Consider the following 14725-nt stretch of genomic DNA (forward strand, 5'->3'; position numbering starts at 1 on the left):
TGGGCTGAGCACAGCACATTCAGTGCAGCCCTGTGGGCCTCCTGCCATGCAGGCAGCTCTGCCTGTGAGGCTGAAGCTCCTCTAGTTTATATCCCCAAGGAATTCAGATATGAGTGAATTGTTTGGATGCTGCATGAATGGCCAGTGAGGGTCTCCAGAAGTGACCAGAGCAGGAGGTACAGGATAGCATGTAAAGAAACTGGGCAGGGAAGACTTTGCTTTCCTTGGACATCTCCCTCAGCATCTGGCAATCAGAGTCCCAGTCAGAGTATCCCAGTCAGGAGCAGTTTGGGCTGGGGACAGCAATGAGACGATATTTAATAGTCCTGGTAAATGTGTCCTTTTTGAGCTTGTGTGAATCTCTTGGGTTTTGAACTCTGCAGCACCTCGATACACTGAGTTCAGAAAGGTCCTGCTTTTATTTGTTTGAGACTTGCTGCCAATAACTTTCATTGCAGGCCTAATTGTTACTGGCACTATGTGACTCCTCTACAGTTATTTCTCCCTTCATGAGAATGACAACAAAAGTGTTTCCCAGAGTTAGGGGTATTTGAGAGAGCTGGAGGAACTGGTGAGGGTCATGAACACTCTGGTCTGCTCAAGAGTGCTCCGGTTGTTTTCATCTGACAACAGAAATTTGGCTGCTGCAAAGGCATTTCCTTAACCTTCCCTTAACCTCTGCTCAGCAGTGGGCAGACACAGGCAGAAGGTTCATTTCAAGCAGAATATCCCCATCCCATTCTCAAGGCATTGTGCAATGCAGCCTGGAGACCTTCCTGTAAACCTTGCTTGATTTAAGTGTTGGCTCTGGGTCTGTGCACGTACAAGCTACACAGCACTGTCTCCTCCAGATGTGGGATGACTGATCACTCTTTGTGCTGTCGGGTGAAGGCCAGGACGCAGCCATGACCTCTCTGTGTTGCAGTTTACAGTCCAGCATCTGGCTATTAGAATTTCTTTAGCCAAGTGACTGGATTCTTTCTGAGCTGCTCCAGTGCCTTGGCAGGGTGAGTGTTGGTGTTGCTCTGTTTGAGGGCAGCAGTGTCTTGCTTCATCTAATGAACAAACATTCATGTAGCAACAGTTCATGACGGTGTTGGGCTGAAATTCTACTTGTTTTCCATGTGAAAATCCTGTTATTAGAAGCCATATGATTAGAGTAAATTTTGCTGGGCAGATTGTTTGTTTTTTTAGTAAAAATTCTGTAGTCAAATAAAAGCAAGACCTGTTTTTCTCCCCAAGTTGGGCCCAAGCCATTTCCACACATGAGACTGCGCAGGGAAGCCCAGCTAGGGAGCCAGGACTCTACTCTTTTTTTTCTGGGAACTTTTCATCTTGGAAGGACAGACTTTTTTTTTAATTTTTGACATTAGGTTCCCAGGCAGCAGGAGGAGATGTCACCATCGTCGCTGCTCCGGAGAACACCACGGTGGTGGCTGGGGAGAGCGTGGTGATGGAGTGCATGGCAGCTGCTGATCCTACCCCCTTTGTCTCCTGGATACGACAAGGTGAGTATGAGGGACAGGACTAAACTTCTGCTATCCATAGGAACCTGTGGATACTTCAGTCTAAAAATCTATTAAAAGTGGAGAAATCTGGGACAGGAAGGGTGCTTGTAACGCCATACCTAATGACACAGGTGGTGTCGCAGTGTGGGGTGTCCTTGCTAAAGTGGAATTATTAATTAAATCTTGAAGGTTACAAAGCACACAATTCAATTTATAATTGTTTGACCTGTGCCTGGATACCTTTTGATCTAAATTAATCTTTCTCAGGTGAACTGGAGCAGTAAAGGTCATGAGATGGGGTCAGGTGCCACTCCTCCCCGGGCTCCAAGGTTACTGGGGATTCTGTGGAATCTGCCATTGCACTGGAGAAATAGCTTGTATTATCTTGCAGCATTATAAAACTTGATAAGATCTGTTAATCCTTGGAGTGACTGGGACTGTTACTGGGAGGTTTTTGTTGAATGGAGGGATTGAGGAGCTGCTTAGGTCTCATCAGAGGTGTATGAATGAGCTGGGCTGGCAGATGTTACCCAGGGCTGATAGCCAAAGTCATGAGTTGGATGCCAGTGTCACTTCACTGAGAATCACATCCATCAGATGTGTTTCAGAGGCTCTGACTGAAGACATTCTCAGCTCAGAGGCTGAATCTCCCCTAGAAAAGGCTCTCAGTCATTTTCATAAATCCAGGTCACAATTTAAGAGTCCTCTCCCCTGTAACCATTTATTGTGGTTGGTTTTCAGCCCAGATTTGTCCACAGGCAGTAATTTTAGCATATAAAAATATTTCCTCTTCCCCACAAAAAAAGGAGCAAAAAAACCTCAGAGGATACCACTTTGGAAATCAAGTGAGCAAGGCTTAAATGTTATGGCAGAAATGTTTCTAGTTTATCCCATGTGCTTTATAATTACAAATGCTCAGCATTCCCATGCTAGATCACTTACTGCTTTACTGAGAGTTGTTGATGCCCATGGTAAAGTAGATAATATTAGAGTTAATTATCATTAGGAGAGTTTTTCATGAGGAAAGAAGACAAGGGTGGAGGGGGAAGGATTGGTGAACCAGTTCTTTCCATGATTTATTTTCAAGTGTTTGCTTGGTCCCAGTCTCCTTCCTTGTGTGGACTCTTCAATTTAAAAGGATGGAGAAACAGTGCAAGTTATTCTGAGTTACACAAGTTTATTTCCAAGCTTTCATTTAGGAGCAGAGTGGATTACTAGACCATCAGTCACGTGGGGAATACTGAGGATGTACCTCCAGGTTGCCAGTTTGGCTCTTGCCAGCCTTGGTGGTGTCAGCTAAGTGCTACCATCTGGAGACAGTTTTCCAACCCACTGCCCCAGTGCAAACGGGATGTGCAGATTGTGTGCTCTGAGTGTGCAGCCACTGAACTGTGAGGCCATCTGAAGGTCCCCCCAAAGTGCAGGGAGGGGGCAGAGGATCTGCTCTCAGCCACATTCCCTGCTGATGGTGCTAAGTCAGTGCAGCTGTTCACAGTGGAGGTGGGGAGTTTGTTCTGTGTGAGCTCCAGGCTCAGCTGAAGCTGGAGAGGTAAAGACAGGCAGTGCTGGAGAGGTGCTTCTGCAGGTGGAGAGAGACAAGCTCTGGTGGTGCACAGGTACTGCACAAATTGCCTGGTCCTCCCAGACTGCAGATTTGTGCCAGACCTCCCATCCAAGCCTCTCCTCAGCTTGCTCCCAGCTCTTGGCTTTGTCTCCCACACGTTCTCAGAGGTACCAATGCCATATCCCTAAGATTCTCACCTCAGAGTAATGCTGAGAATATGCAGTGCCCAGCACCAGCCTCTGCCCTGTCTGTAATGCCGAGGAGCCCAGGGCTACTTGAAGTTGTAGAAGGACATCTTGGCTTCTGGCCAGTGATACGGAGCTGCCCTTTCCTCCTTCCCTACTCAGCAGTGCTGAGCACCAAGCCTGGAGAGTGGGGAGAAGGCAGCTCATGGCCCATGTCTCTGACATAAGCACCAGAGTCCCAGGGAGCACCAGGTGTCTTTCTGACACCTCACAGCCAAGCTGTGAACAAGGAGTGGATCAGGAAGCTCAGTAAATTTGGATTCACATCCAGGACACAGAGGAGGAGGAGGAGGAGCCCCTGAGTTGTCAGTGATTCAACAGTCTTGCTGACATTGCATGAATGAGTGTCAGTGCTCATAAGGGTCAGCAAGCAGATCCAGCAGCTTTTCAAAACCGTGTGTTAGCACAGCTTTCCCTTGAATGTGCTATTCCTAGGGCTCTCATTGCAGGCACACCCTAGGCATCAGGGACTGCTTTGATCCAAACCAGAACTTTTTGGATTATTACAGGCTAAACTAAACTTTGAGGCAATGTTGGCTTGAGCTGCCTGTCAAGCACTGAGGAGTGTCCCAGCAGGAATCTCCCTCTGTGCTGGGGTTTGGGATTTGGGAGTCTCTCCACTCCCCAGCTGCGATCCTGGCATTGCTTACAAGCCCTCATAAAGGGCAGCCTGGGCTCCCTCCCGCATTTGTGCACGTTTCTTCCTGCAGATGGAAAGTCTATTTCCACAGATGTGATTGTGCTGGGCCGGACAAATCTCCTCATTCCTTCCAGCCAGCCCCATCACTCCGGGGTGTACGTCTGCCGGGCCAACAAACCCCAAACCCGGCAGTTTGTTACCGCCGCAGCTGAGCTTCGCATCCTCGGTGAGTAGAGCAGGCAAATTCTCAGGCACAAATGCTGACCAGTTTGCTGTGGGTTGCATGGATCAACATCCAGGAGATCCCCAAGGCTTTGTGGTCTTTGTGGCCTGTGCAGGGTGAAGTGGGAGCCGGGTTAGAGCCAGGAGGCCCAAGCTGGGATAGTTCTCGGTGGGAGTGTCACCTCTTTAATATGGGGTTTAGTTCCTGGTATTTACTGAACCGTTTTATGCCTTATTCTTGTTCTCCAGGGTTCCCCCTTGGAAATCTCTATCAGCAATTAACTTTCAGTATCCTAGAAGCCAGCAGGGAGAACAGCCTAGGATCAGAGAATGCAGCACATGATTGATACAGAATTTATTTTTCCTTTTGGACAGAGTCTAAATTAAGCCTCTAGAGTCTGCCTGGCAAATCCCATCTTGTAAGCAAAGCTGCTACTGAATAAAACATAGCACCGAGTGGGGAGGAGAAGGGATTTGCTTTGCTATTTTTTCCTCCTCCTTCCTGCTTTAATTTTTCCTCTCTCCTCCCAGCTACTCCCAGCATCTCCCAGGCTCCTGAAACCATCTCCCGCACGCGAGCCAGCACAGCCAGGTTTGTGTGCAAGGCAGAGGGAGAACCAGCCCCCACCATCCACTGGCTGAAGAACGGGGAGCCCATCCTCTCCAACGGGCGCGTGAAGGTGCAGAGCAGCGGCAGCCTCGTCATCAACCAGATTGGCCTGGAGGATGCTGGCTACTACCAGTGTGTGGCTGAGAACAGCCTGGGCATGGCCTGTGCCACCGCCAAGCTCTCGGTGATCGTGCGGGAGGGTTTGCCCAGCGCTCCCAAGAAGGTCTCGGCCGTGTCCCTGTCCAGCACCACCGTCCTCGTGTCCTGGGAGCGGCCGGAGCACAACAGCGAGCAGATCATCGGCTTCTCCTTGCACTACCAGCGGGCTGTGGGTAGGTGTCACCTCCCTGGGCAGCACAGCTGTGTCAAAGGTACAAGGCACAGGTTCACCTTCTTCCCCAGCTAGTGACAAGTGTGAGGCAATTCCCTTTTCATTTCAGGTAAGGGAATTTTCTCCTGGAGTCGGTATCAGCTGTTGCCATGCCTATGGATTAGCCAACATAGTCTAACTTCTTGATTGGCAGTAGTCTGTCCACATAGTTGAGCTGTCTGGATTCCATGAGACCAGGCACTGCTGATTTTATGCATACTGATTTTGTATGCAAAGAGTGTGATTGCTAACAGTGATATCAACCAGCTGCACTGTGTACAGGGGGAATCACAAAATTATCCACACCCAGAATCTGAAGTGAGGCACTGGTTCTCTTGGGGTATGTCTTCCCAAAGAGCCAGCAAGCCAATGCTCCTGCTGAACTGTTGCCAGAACTCCTCTGAAAATTAAACTGGTAACTGCAGCTGCTTCAGCATGGATTAAGGAGTTTGAGTCAAAATGGAGACATCAACATTGAGGCATTGGAGTTTCTGCCCAAAAAACTCATATAAGAGATGAGGCTGTGCAGGTGCTGGGGAAACTGGAGAAGATATAGTGATTTTTAAAGTGGATTTAGTCTGCGGACCTTGTGAATTAAGTGATTTTTTCAGGGATGTCTCAGCAGTTCACTGACCTGCTGATCAGTGTTTCCTTGGCTCTAGGAACAGATAATGTGGAATACCAGTTTGCTGTCAATAACGACACAACTGAGCTGCAAGTCAAGGATCTGGAACCAAACACCAACTATGTCTTCTATGTGGTTGCCTATTCCCAGCTCGGAGCCAGCCGGACGTCCTCTTCCATCGTTGTCCAGACCCTGGAGGATGGTGCGTTCAATTAGATGGTACTGGTGCCTAGGAAATGTTCTTGGCCTGGTTGATGGTGAGCACTGAATGTGCTACAGAGTGGTAGCTGCTCCTAGAAACTTAAACCTGCACCCAGGTCTCATCATCAGCTTGGGTGATGAAGGATATGAAAATACCCTGGCTGATGGTGGGGCCCATGAGAATCCTTTGGGAATTGCAGGCAGCTCCTAAGGGCTTTCACGTAACCCATGTGATATTGCTCTAAGCTTCATTCTGGGTCAGACTGGATTTCAACTCAGAAGAAATATCTATTGCAATTTGTAGGGGTGGGAGGAGCCTCGAGGTCGGAGCCCTTAAGAGCCAGTAGTTTGTGTTGATCTAACCATTTATCACATAGCATTTTGTGAGCAGTAAAGGCAGAGTGCCAGAAGCACAGCTGCCCAACGGGAAGCCATGCACAGCTTTCAACAGGCTGCAGGACAGAGGCAAGCAGAGATGGTTTTGGCAGACCTCGTGTGCATTATGTGCTTTTAATGTTCCTGACATGGTGACCTGCATGGTCCCATGTGTATGTCTGAAGCCTGAAAGGCTGAGTTGAAAGCATGAAAGCTGCCTGCAGCCCAGAGCTGTGCTTCTCAAGGGAGTGAGGATTCCCAGGCTGCAGTTTGAATCTGTGAGCCATTTGCTTTTGTGTCTCCTTTGTGCTCCACGTACAGCACAAGCTGAGAGCTGGTGTGTGCCACCCTGCCCAGTTTGCTCTGGGTATGGGTCCCTGGGAGCAGTGTGGCTGTGGCCAGCAGGCTCTGGTCAGCCTGGAAGTGAAGCAGCCAAGCATCTCCCCTCCCCAGACTCTCCTGAAGGGCTGTGGTGTGTTGGTTCCCGCAGGACAGACACCAAGTCACCAGTGGCTGTGGTAGAGCCAAGTCAGTGGCCTCCAACCAGCTCAGAGAGCTGGCAGAGATGTGTTGAGGTGTTGCTGTGGTCTTTGCTGACTTCTCTTGGTTGTTTACCCAGTTCCCAGTGCAGCCCCTCAGCTGTCCCTGTCGAGCATGACTCCTGGTGACATCCGTGTGACGTGGCTGCCTCCTCCTCCCGAGCTGAGTAATGGCAAGATAACCAAGTACAAGATTGACTACTGCACCCTCAAGGAAGGTGAGGGAAACACCATTTGGGGGTTGTGTTGTCTGCTCCAGTGGTGTTAACAGCCTGTAATGTGAAGGGTAGGTGGTGCAAAGCTGAAAATAGGGACCCATTTTACCCAAGGGAGGAGAACCCTTTCATAGCCTGGCTCTGTCTGGTGGTTATGGCAGTGGCACTTCATACCACCTCAAGGTGCCTTTTTGTGTGGTTGTGGATGAGCCATGTCCCCAGGAAAATGGCCTGACCCATGTTTGAGCTGTCCCAGAAATGTCTGCATGAGCAGCCCTTCACTGCTATCTGCACTGTGTTTTGGGGAAAGAGCTTTATGCTGCATGGGGAAGAGGAGTAAATGCTTTCAATTTCCTTAAAATGGAGTCTAATCAAAGTGATCCTTGTGAAAAAAAAACCCCTAAATACCCTGTCCAGGTTGTGTTGCTCTATTACCGAGTTTTATCTGATTTTATTTACATTGTCAGGCACACTAAGCAGGGTTCAGCAGGGATGGTAACATTTACATCTGCTGGATGTGGCTGTTCCAATTCCACGTGTGCTTGCTTTGCAAATCCTTCTGGTATTTGCTCTTAAAACTGTCAAAGCTCTGCAGCTTCTCACTTCCCAGGGTCGTGATTCTTCCTGAGAGAAGGATGGCGAGTGTGATGAGGTGCTGGACATGTTCCCATGTATTTGAACTGGCTTAGTAGTCTGTGCTGTGACTCCTGGCTCTGATTCTTTTGCCTTGAGCCTGCACATGGCTCAGTGGCATCGTAAAACCTTGGAAACACTTGCAATCCAGGGATCACACTCAGCAGTACGCTGTTACATAGCAGGGACAGTGCTCCTGCCCGAGTTAACGCCAAGGGAAGTTGAAATCAAGACCTCTGTGTACTCTAAACAGGCCACATGAATCTTCAGCAAAACCAGTTAGCTGATACAGTGAAAATCCCAGGCTAGTCTCAGTTTAAATTTCCTGTTACCTCCCTTATGAATTTGGGTGGGCTGAAGAGGGAGCAGTAAAATCTCTGTCTGGCGTGGATGAGGGTGTGAATTTTGTGGAAAGCAGGGCTGCTGGACAGTTCTGGTTCACATTAAGGTGAGGGTTTAAATACAGCAGTGAGAAGCATTGGAACATGCCATCAACTCCCATTAGCTGTGCTCATGTTCCACCATCACATCATCAGAGCAAGGTTTCTGACAGCTCCCTCTGGGCAGGCTCTGGTGCTAAAGGCAAGCTGCAATTTGGAATGTAATGAAGGGAGTTGTCAGTCAGAATATCTGCCCAGCCTTACAGTTTTTTTCTGATGGCATAAGACTGCTCTGGGCAAAGCCAAGCCAGCCCAGGGCATGCAGACCATGAGGAGGTAACGAGGCTTGTTGCTGCTCAGCTGTACTTCCCTTGGGCTGGGATATCCCTGTTTTCAGTGGTGTCCCCTTGGTTCCAGCAGATCAGGTCACCTCCATCGAAGTGGGTGGAAATGAGACCCAGATCACCCTGTACTCACTCCATCCCAACAAAGTGTACAAAGTTCGGATCGCAGCCAGCACCAGTGTGGGATATGGGGCCCCTTCCGAGTGGACCCAGCATCGGACTCCTGACAGAGACAACCAGACACATGGTAGGAGGCTGGGGAATGCCTGGGATATGGGACAGGGTGGGAAACTTAAGGCATTTTCAGAGATATTCATTTTCCTTTGGGAATTACAGCCATTGGTTTGGGTCAGACCAAAGTGCTCACCTTTACCTTGCCACTCAGCAACCCCTGTACATCTCACTGCTTGCCTGGCAGTGGGGCTTTGCACCCTCTATGTGCAGCTGTGAAAGTTCTTTAAAAAAAAGAAAACAAACAGAACTCCAGATCCCAATGTTAACGACATTTGGGAGTGAATAGACGATTCTGCCAAACAGAGCTGAGCCATACCAGACTCCAGCAGTGGTTAAAGATGGTGATATCTCAGAACACACTGAGAAACCTCCACAGTGACTTTGTGACATTGTTGTTTCCTGTATCATCCAGCTGGGAAAGTCAGTGGTAGAGTGTGACTGACTCTCTACTGTCAGGGAGTGGAGAATTCCCACTCAGGACAGCCTTTTCCTCACTCTTCCCTCACTACTGAGGACCAGGAGGATTCAGTAGATCGGGGAAATGGAAACATGTGGCTCAGTCTTTTTCTCTTGTCTTTTTCTTCTTCCAGTTCCATTTGCCCCGACAGAATTAAAGGTCCGAGCGAAGATGGAGTCTCTCCTGATAACGTGGCAGCCCCCAGCAAACCATGCCCAGATATCTGGCTACAAGCTCTACTACAGAGAGGTGGGCCAAGAGGAGTCCAGTGATGAGAGCCCTTTGGATGGTGCTGAAGATGAGAGCTGGGATGTAGGACCCATAAAACTAAAGAAGAAAGTGAAGCAGTACGAGCTGACTCGACTAGGTTAGCTGGCTGCATCTTCCTAGCACTTGGTGTGGAAACCCAGGGCCTGTCTCTTGCACTTTGTAACATCCCAGGATGCTCCCAAGGGTGTTTGCATGACTGGAGATACATAGGGCCAGGGCCATCTGAGGTGTTTTAAGATCATCCAAAATCCTTTCTGGAGTGGGGCTCTTTAGGCTTGTATTGAGCAGAGTTTAAAGCACAGAAATTTCTAATGCCAATTTAGCAGGGATTTTAACCAAGTTACCAGTATACTTAGTATATGCTAATAAGTGGTTCTTAATTAGTGTTTTTATTGTGTCACTATAAAGAGTGCCAAGATTGAAATCTTCAGTCAGGACAATTATCTCTCCTTCCCTGTCTGTTTCTAAGGAGCTCTATAATTGCATGCTGTTTGAAATCTCTGTATTAAAATGCAGAGATGGGATAATTCACAGCATACTAATTTTAGCCCAGTATTCTGTCCCACTAAAGGAAAAGGGATGGAAGAGTGTCCATGAATGGAGAAGATCTGAGCAGCAGTGAGTCCTGCCTGCCTGGCTCACTGTGCTTGGCATTTCCCACAAGGGGTTGTGTTCCTAACATCTGATTGTATTAGTTAATTGATTTGCCCATTGATACAGGATGGAGAGAGAAGGGAGTCATGGCAGATGCATCCTTGAAAGAGGCTTTCTGCTTCCCAGAGTTCTTCCATCCCCCACTTTATGCTTCACCCTGTTACTGCCAGTGAGTGGAGACTGTAGGGTGCATGTCTGTTGTGCTGGTTCATCTTACACTTGTAGCGTATGTATTACGCACAGTGCAAAGGTCAGGCTGCAGCACCTGGAAGGGACTGTTTGTGCCATCTCTAAGTGGAGTTCTCCCAGCTCTTTCACAGCCATCTTGCCATTGAGACTGTTAACAGTGATGAGTTTCTCTTAAGAATTTAGGTCTGTAATTATTGCGCCGAGGAAACCACATGTGAACATCATCATGTGCTGCTCCAACCACTGGCAACTCAGTCGGTGCAGGGGCTGGGAGTGGGCTCAATTGGTTCCAAATGCTCTGGCACAATGATGCTGAGAAGGTTGCTTGTTCTTCTGTAATTACTTCCTTGAATTTGGGCATCCGTCAAGCACTGATGGTTTCCATATGATTTGGCGGCTGTGTATCGGCTATCGCAGGCTCAGGTTCCTCCCAGCCCAGGACGTTCCCTCTGCTCCCCTTGGGCTGTTGAGTGATGTGCTCCTGCACACAGAGTAAAGGCAGGGTCAGGAATCTGGCTGTGCTGAGGAAGGGAGGGGCTCTGCACATGAAACAAGGAGGAGTGGTTGGGATTTAGAAGGGTTTTGGTTTATGGCCCTGTACCGCTAAGGGCTGTAGCTTGTAGGCAGAGCGGGCAGTGGTCTCAGGAAGGGCTGGCAGCCCTAATGTGATCTGGGCTGATTATGAATTAGCTGGAGAGATTTCTTAGATCAGGGATGTCTGCCTGGAAAGCACAGCACTGGAAACCCCTCCTAAGATCCCTCTATAAAAATAAATATCCAACACTGTCTCTTGGTATTATCTTCAAGAGTCATTGAGTCCAACTGCCTGGGTACCTCAGTGTTAATCAAAAATGAAAGCAAATTCTGTCCAAATGTCTTTTAGACACTGACAGGCTTGGGGCACCGACCATCTCTCTAGGAAGCCTGTTCTGGTGTTTGAGGTGGTGTTAGGAGATCCCAGGTTGGGCACTGGGCATCCCAGGCTGAGCTCAGATGAGGTGTGCTCCATGTCAGTGCAGACAAGGTCCGGAGTGGTCACTTGGCTCCACAGCTCTGTAGTGTCACTGAAGCCAGTGCTCTGTCCCTTGCCTTGGTTTGAGGTGTGGCTTGAAATAGAAAACCTCTCCCATCTTGTGCTGATGCCTGGAGCAAACCATGTCTCTTTAGAGTGGTATCACTAATGGTACTATGTGCCTTGTCTGAGAGGTGTGTGCTGAAGTCCTGTGAGAGAGGTGGGCAGCTGGTCAAGGGCACACGGGAAATCCAGCAATTTCATCAGTCCACAAAATCAGAAGGAAGCTTTTCTGAATCACCAGGAGGAGTTTTACCTGAGAAATTCTTAGTGACTTCCATCGATGTTCTAGCACTTACTCCCTGTACTGAGGTGCAACTACCAGGGCCATAATTTATGTGAAAAATAAATGGCAGGGATCTGATCCTGTCTTCCACATTCCCACGAAGGAAGACTGCATTCCTTTGGAAGTAGCTCTCTGGAAATAAGGGTGTTTTCCCACTTAAAAGAAAGTATGGCTTCTGGCACCTGGCCAATATGAACACCTTGAAATGCTGAGTGAAGCAACATATTTAGCATATTGGATATATTATGCAGCCATCCAGATTAGTGATTTAAAATGATCTGGACTAGATTATTCTGCTTATATTTAATGTATGATGGAATGCAGTGAAATACATCTGTTTTCATGCTGCCTACCAGCTTCTTGACAGCTTGATAGAGTTTTATGTCTGCCTGTTCTAAGAGCTTGAACATCTGTGCCTGTGTATAAAAATTGAAGCCAATCCTCTGACTGAGAAATCCAAAATACCCCTATATTCAGGATGTAAGGTGCTCGATCTTGCAGTTGAGCTCCCCTGGCGTCATGTGTAAGCAGCTGCTGTATTGATCCTGCCCAGGGATGGAGACAGAGAACTTGTCCTTTCCTTCACTCCATTCTCCAACAGGACCTGCCCACAGCTGCCTCACATCTGTGAGCTTTTCCTCATCGTTTTGGATTGCACCATCCATGATGTGCTCGTGTTCCAGTGAAGCTCAGCCCAAGGCTCAGCCAGAAGGAGAGTGTGGTGATGGCAAGAGATGGGCTGGGCGTTCTTTGTTCCACTGAGCCTGTGGTCCCAGCCCTTTGGAGGTTGAGTGCCCTTTGGCCTTATCCCCCTTGTGTGGGCTTGAAACATTTTTCTGTGGCTGGAGAGTGTGGAAATGCAGATCAGGCTGTCTTGGAGGCAGACAAAACTCTGTTTGCTTTTGGGATTCTTTGGGGGAGAAAAATGTGGCTGAACTGTTTTTATATTCGGAGCATGAGTGTGTGTTGTGGAGCAGAGAAAGCCTTTGGTAATTGGTACCATCAGCCTTTGGGAGTGTAATCAGAGCAGTAATAATAAAATTGGCATCAGTAAGAAAGGTTTCATTCTGCTTACGTTGTCTGGCAAAGAGAGCAGTGATCTGTGAGGTCAGGGAATGAAGAGGCATGTCCCAAATTAACAAACTTCATCAATGTGCTGCAGCCAAGGCAACAAAAGGCAGTGTGGACTGCTCTGGCTGAGCTCCTGAAGGGGCTGACTGCTGCAGGGAATGTCTTCTTTGAGAACATTTTATCTCCCAAGTTGTTTCTTTGATTAAACATCTCCATTAAAAATCAAGAAGCTGATGAAAGGCTGGAAGAGAGAGGGAAGTGTTTTTTGGACCAGGGCAGCACTGCTTGGAGACAGAAATCCCTGTCTTGCAGCTCAGTTTGACATTCCCCACAGTGTGAAGCTCTCTGATGGGAAGAGCATGCAATGAGGACCCTCAGGTTTTTGGTGTGGGTTTTCTGTGCACTGTTGCTTTTCTAATTGCAAATTGGGAAGCTCTACTCTGAAGGCAAAACAGACACCACACAACAAAGGCTGCCAGTGACTTAACAGGGCGTTTGAAGACTTGCTGGAAGGAACATCCTCACAGCAGTGAATAAATCAGAAAGGACTTCAGAAAACAGGAGGTGCATTTTGGGGGAGGAGAGAATGTCCTTACTCCTCAAGAATAAACAGTGCAGAGCAGTCACTTCTGTGGTAGAGAGGGGAGTCAGCATGTGTAGGTTTCTTTAGCAGTTTGTAAGAAAAAAAGATGTAGAGATCCTGAGTAGATTGCTAGAGGCCAGGACACTGGTCAACCCTTGAGGGCTGGGGCAAGTCCATTTCCTGCTGATAATTTCTGTCAAAAGCAAGGGGAGAACCAAAAAGCAGCTGTGCTGATAACATACACCAGCTGTGAGACAGTGTTTGTGTGTGGGAAGCCTGTAAGTGGAAGGGAGACTCCCTGCTGTAATTTAGATATTAGGTGATATTTACTTAGGTATAAGGTAACAAAAATATATTTATTATGTTCAAGCTATTTTCTGGGATGGTGGGAAAAGCTGGCAAGATCAAAGAAAATGTGTCTGACTAGGGAGGGTTGGTGACAAAAATAACCCAAGGCAAACCCTGATTGATTTTTCCAGCTCCTGGGAAGCTGTACGAGGTGAAGCTGGTGGCATTCAATAAGCACGAAGATGGGTATGCAGCGGTCTGGAAAGGCAAAACAGAAAAGGCACCCCCGACAGCAGTAGGTGAGAAATGCCCTTCAGTTGTTGTGTCTCTTCTGCTTGGCAGAGGAGGGGTGTAGGGATTACAAAGAATGAACTTCAAAAAGGATAATACCAAAATAGGGAAGGTCATAACATAAGGGAACTTCCTTTGACTGTCATTGCAAAATGCATAGGAGGAATTGGGAAGGACAGAAAGGAGCAAAATGTCCCCCTTCTCATTAGGGTTGTTCTTCCACTGGGTGTGAGTGGCATTATTGTACACCTCCACATCTCTCTTTGTGCTGCATCATAGATCCCCCAGTGCAGAAGGGGCCTCCATTGCCTCCAGTCCAAGTCTATGCAGAGTCCAACAGCTCAACTTCCATCTGGCTCCGCTGGAAGAAACCTGACTTCACAACAGTCAAAATTGTCAACTACACTGTGCGCTTCAGCCCCTGGGGCCTGAAAAATGCCTCTCTTGTGACCTACTACACCAGGTAAAGAGGGTTCATCTGCCATGGGTTGCTCATGTCAGGAATGAACACAGGGCAGGAGGAAGTTGCATGGAATTACAGAACTTAGCAAAATCCTGGGTGTTCCGTGTGCTGGGAGTATCTGCCATGGTCACAGATAATGTTCAGGACTGCTGAGGTGTGGCAGTGGGACTTGTCTTGACTTCAATACCAAGAAATCATTTACTGGTCTCTGCATCTTTTTTGCTGTGGTTGGACTTTACACACTTGTTAACAACATGGCTGGGTGCAATTATGCATTCATGATTTGTTAGATGGTCCTCACAAGTTTAGTCTATAAACTGCTAGAGTTTAAGCAGTTTTAATAATTTGGGGATGTATTTTACATCTGAATACTTGTGCCCATTTTTAGCCTCTAAC

General features: G+C 48.0%; 1 protein-coding gene across 1 annotated transcript in view; it reads left to right on the forward strand.

Annotated features, from left to right (window-relative positions):
• The window catches only part of IGDCC4 (immunoglobulin superfamily DCC subclass member 4), an 82462-nt gene that overhangs the window by 55420 nt on the left and 12317 nt on the right, over positions 1–14725 (forward strand). The window contains exons 5-13 of the mRNA XM_059482450.1: positions 1374–1508; positions 4028–4183; positions 4711–5121; positions 5822–5986; positions 6980–7117; positions 8548–8718; positions 9296–9529; positions 13767–13874; positions 14146–14329. Coding sequence (XP_059338433.1) covers positions 1374–1508; positions 4028–4183; positions 4711–5121; positions 5822–5986; positions 6980–7117; positions 8548–8718; positions 9296–9529; positions 13767–13874; positions 14146–14329 — 1702 coding nt within the window. The remainder of the gene's footprint in view (positions 1–1373; positions 1509–4027; positions 4184–4710; positions 5122–5821; positions 5987–6979; positions 7118–8547; positions 8719–9295; positions 9530–13766; positions 13875–14145; positions 14330–14725) is intronic.

Source organism: Ammospiza nelsoni, chromosome 14 (assembly GCF_027579445.1).
Source record: "Ammospiza nelsoni isolate bAmmNel1 chromosome 14, bAmmNel1.pri, whole genome shotgun sequence".
Lineage (NCBI taxonomy): Eukaryota > Metazoa > Chordata > Aves > Passeriformes > Passerellidae > Ammospiza > Ammospiza nelsoni.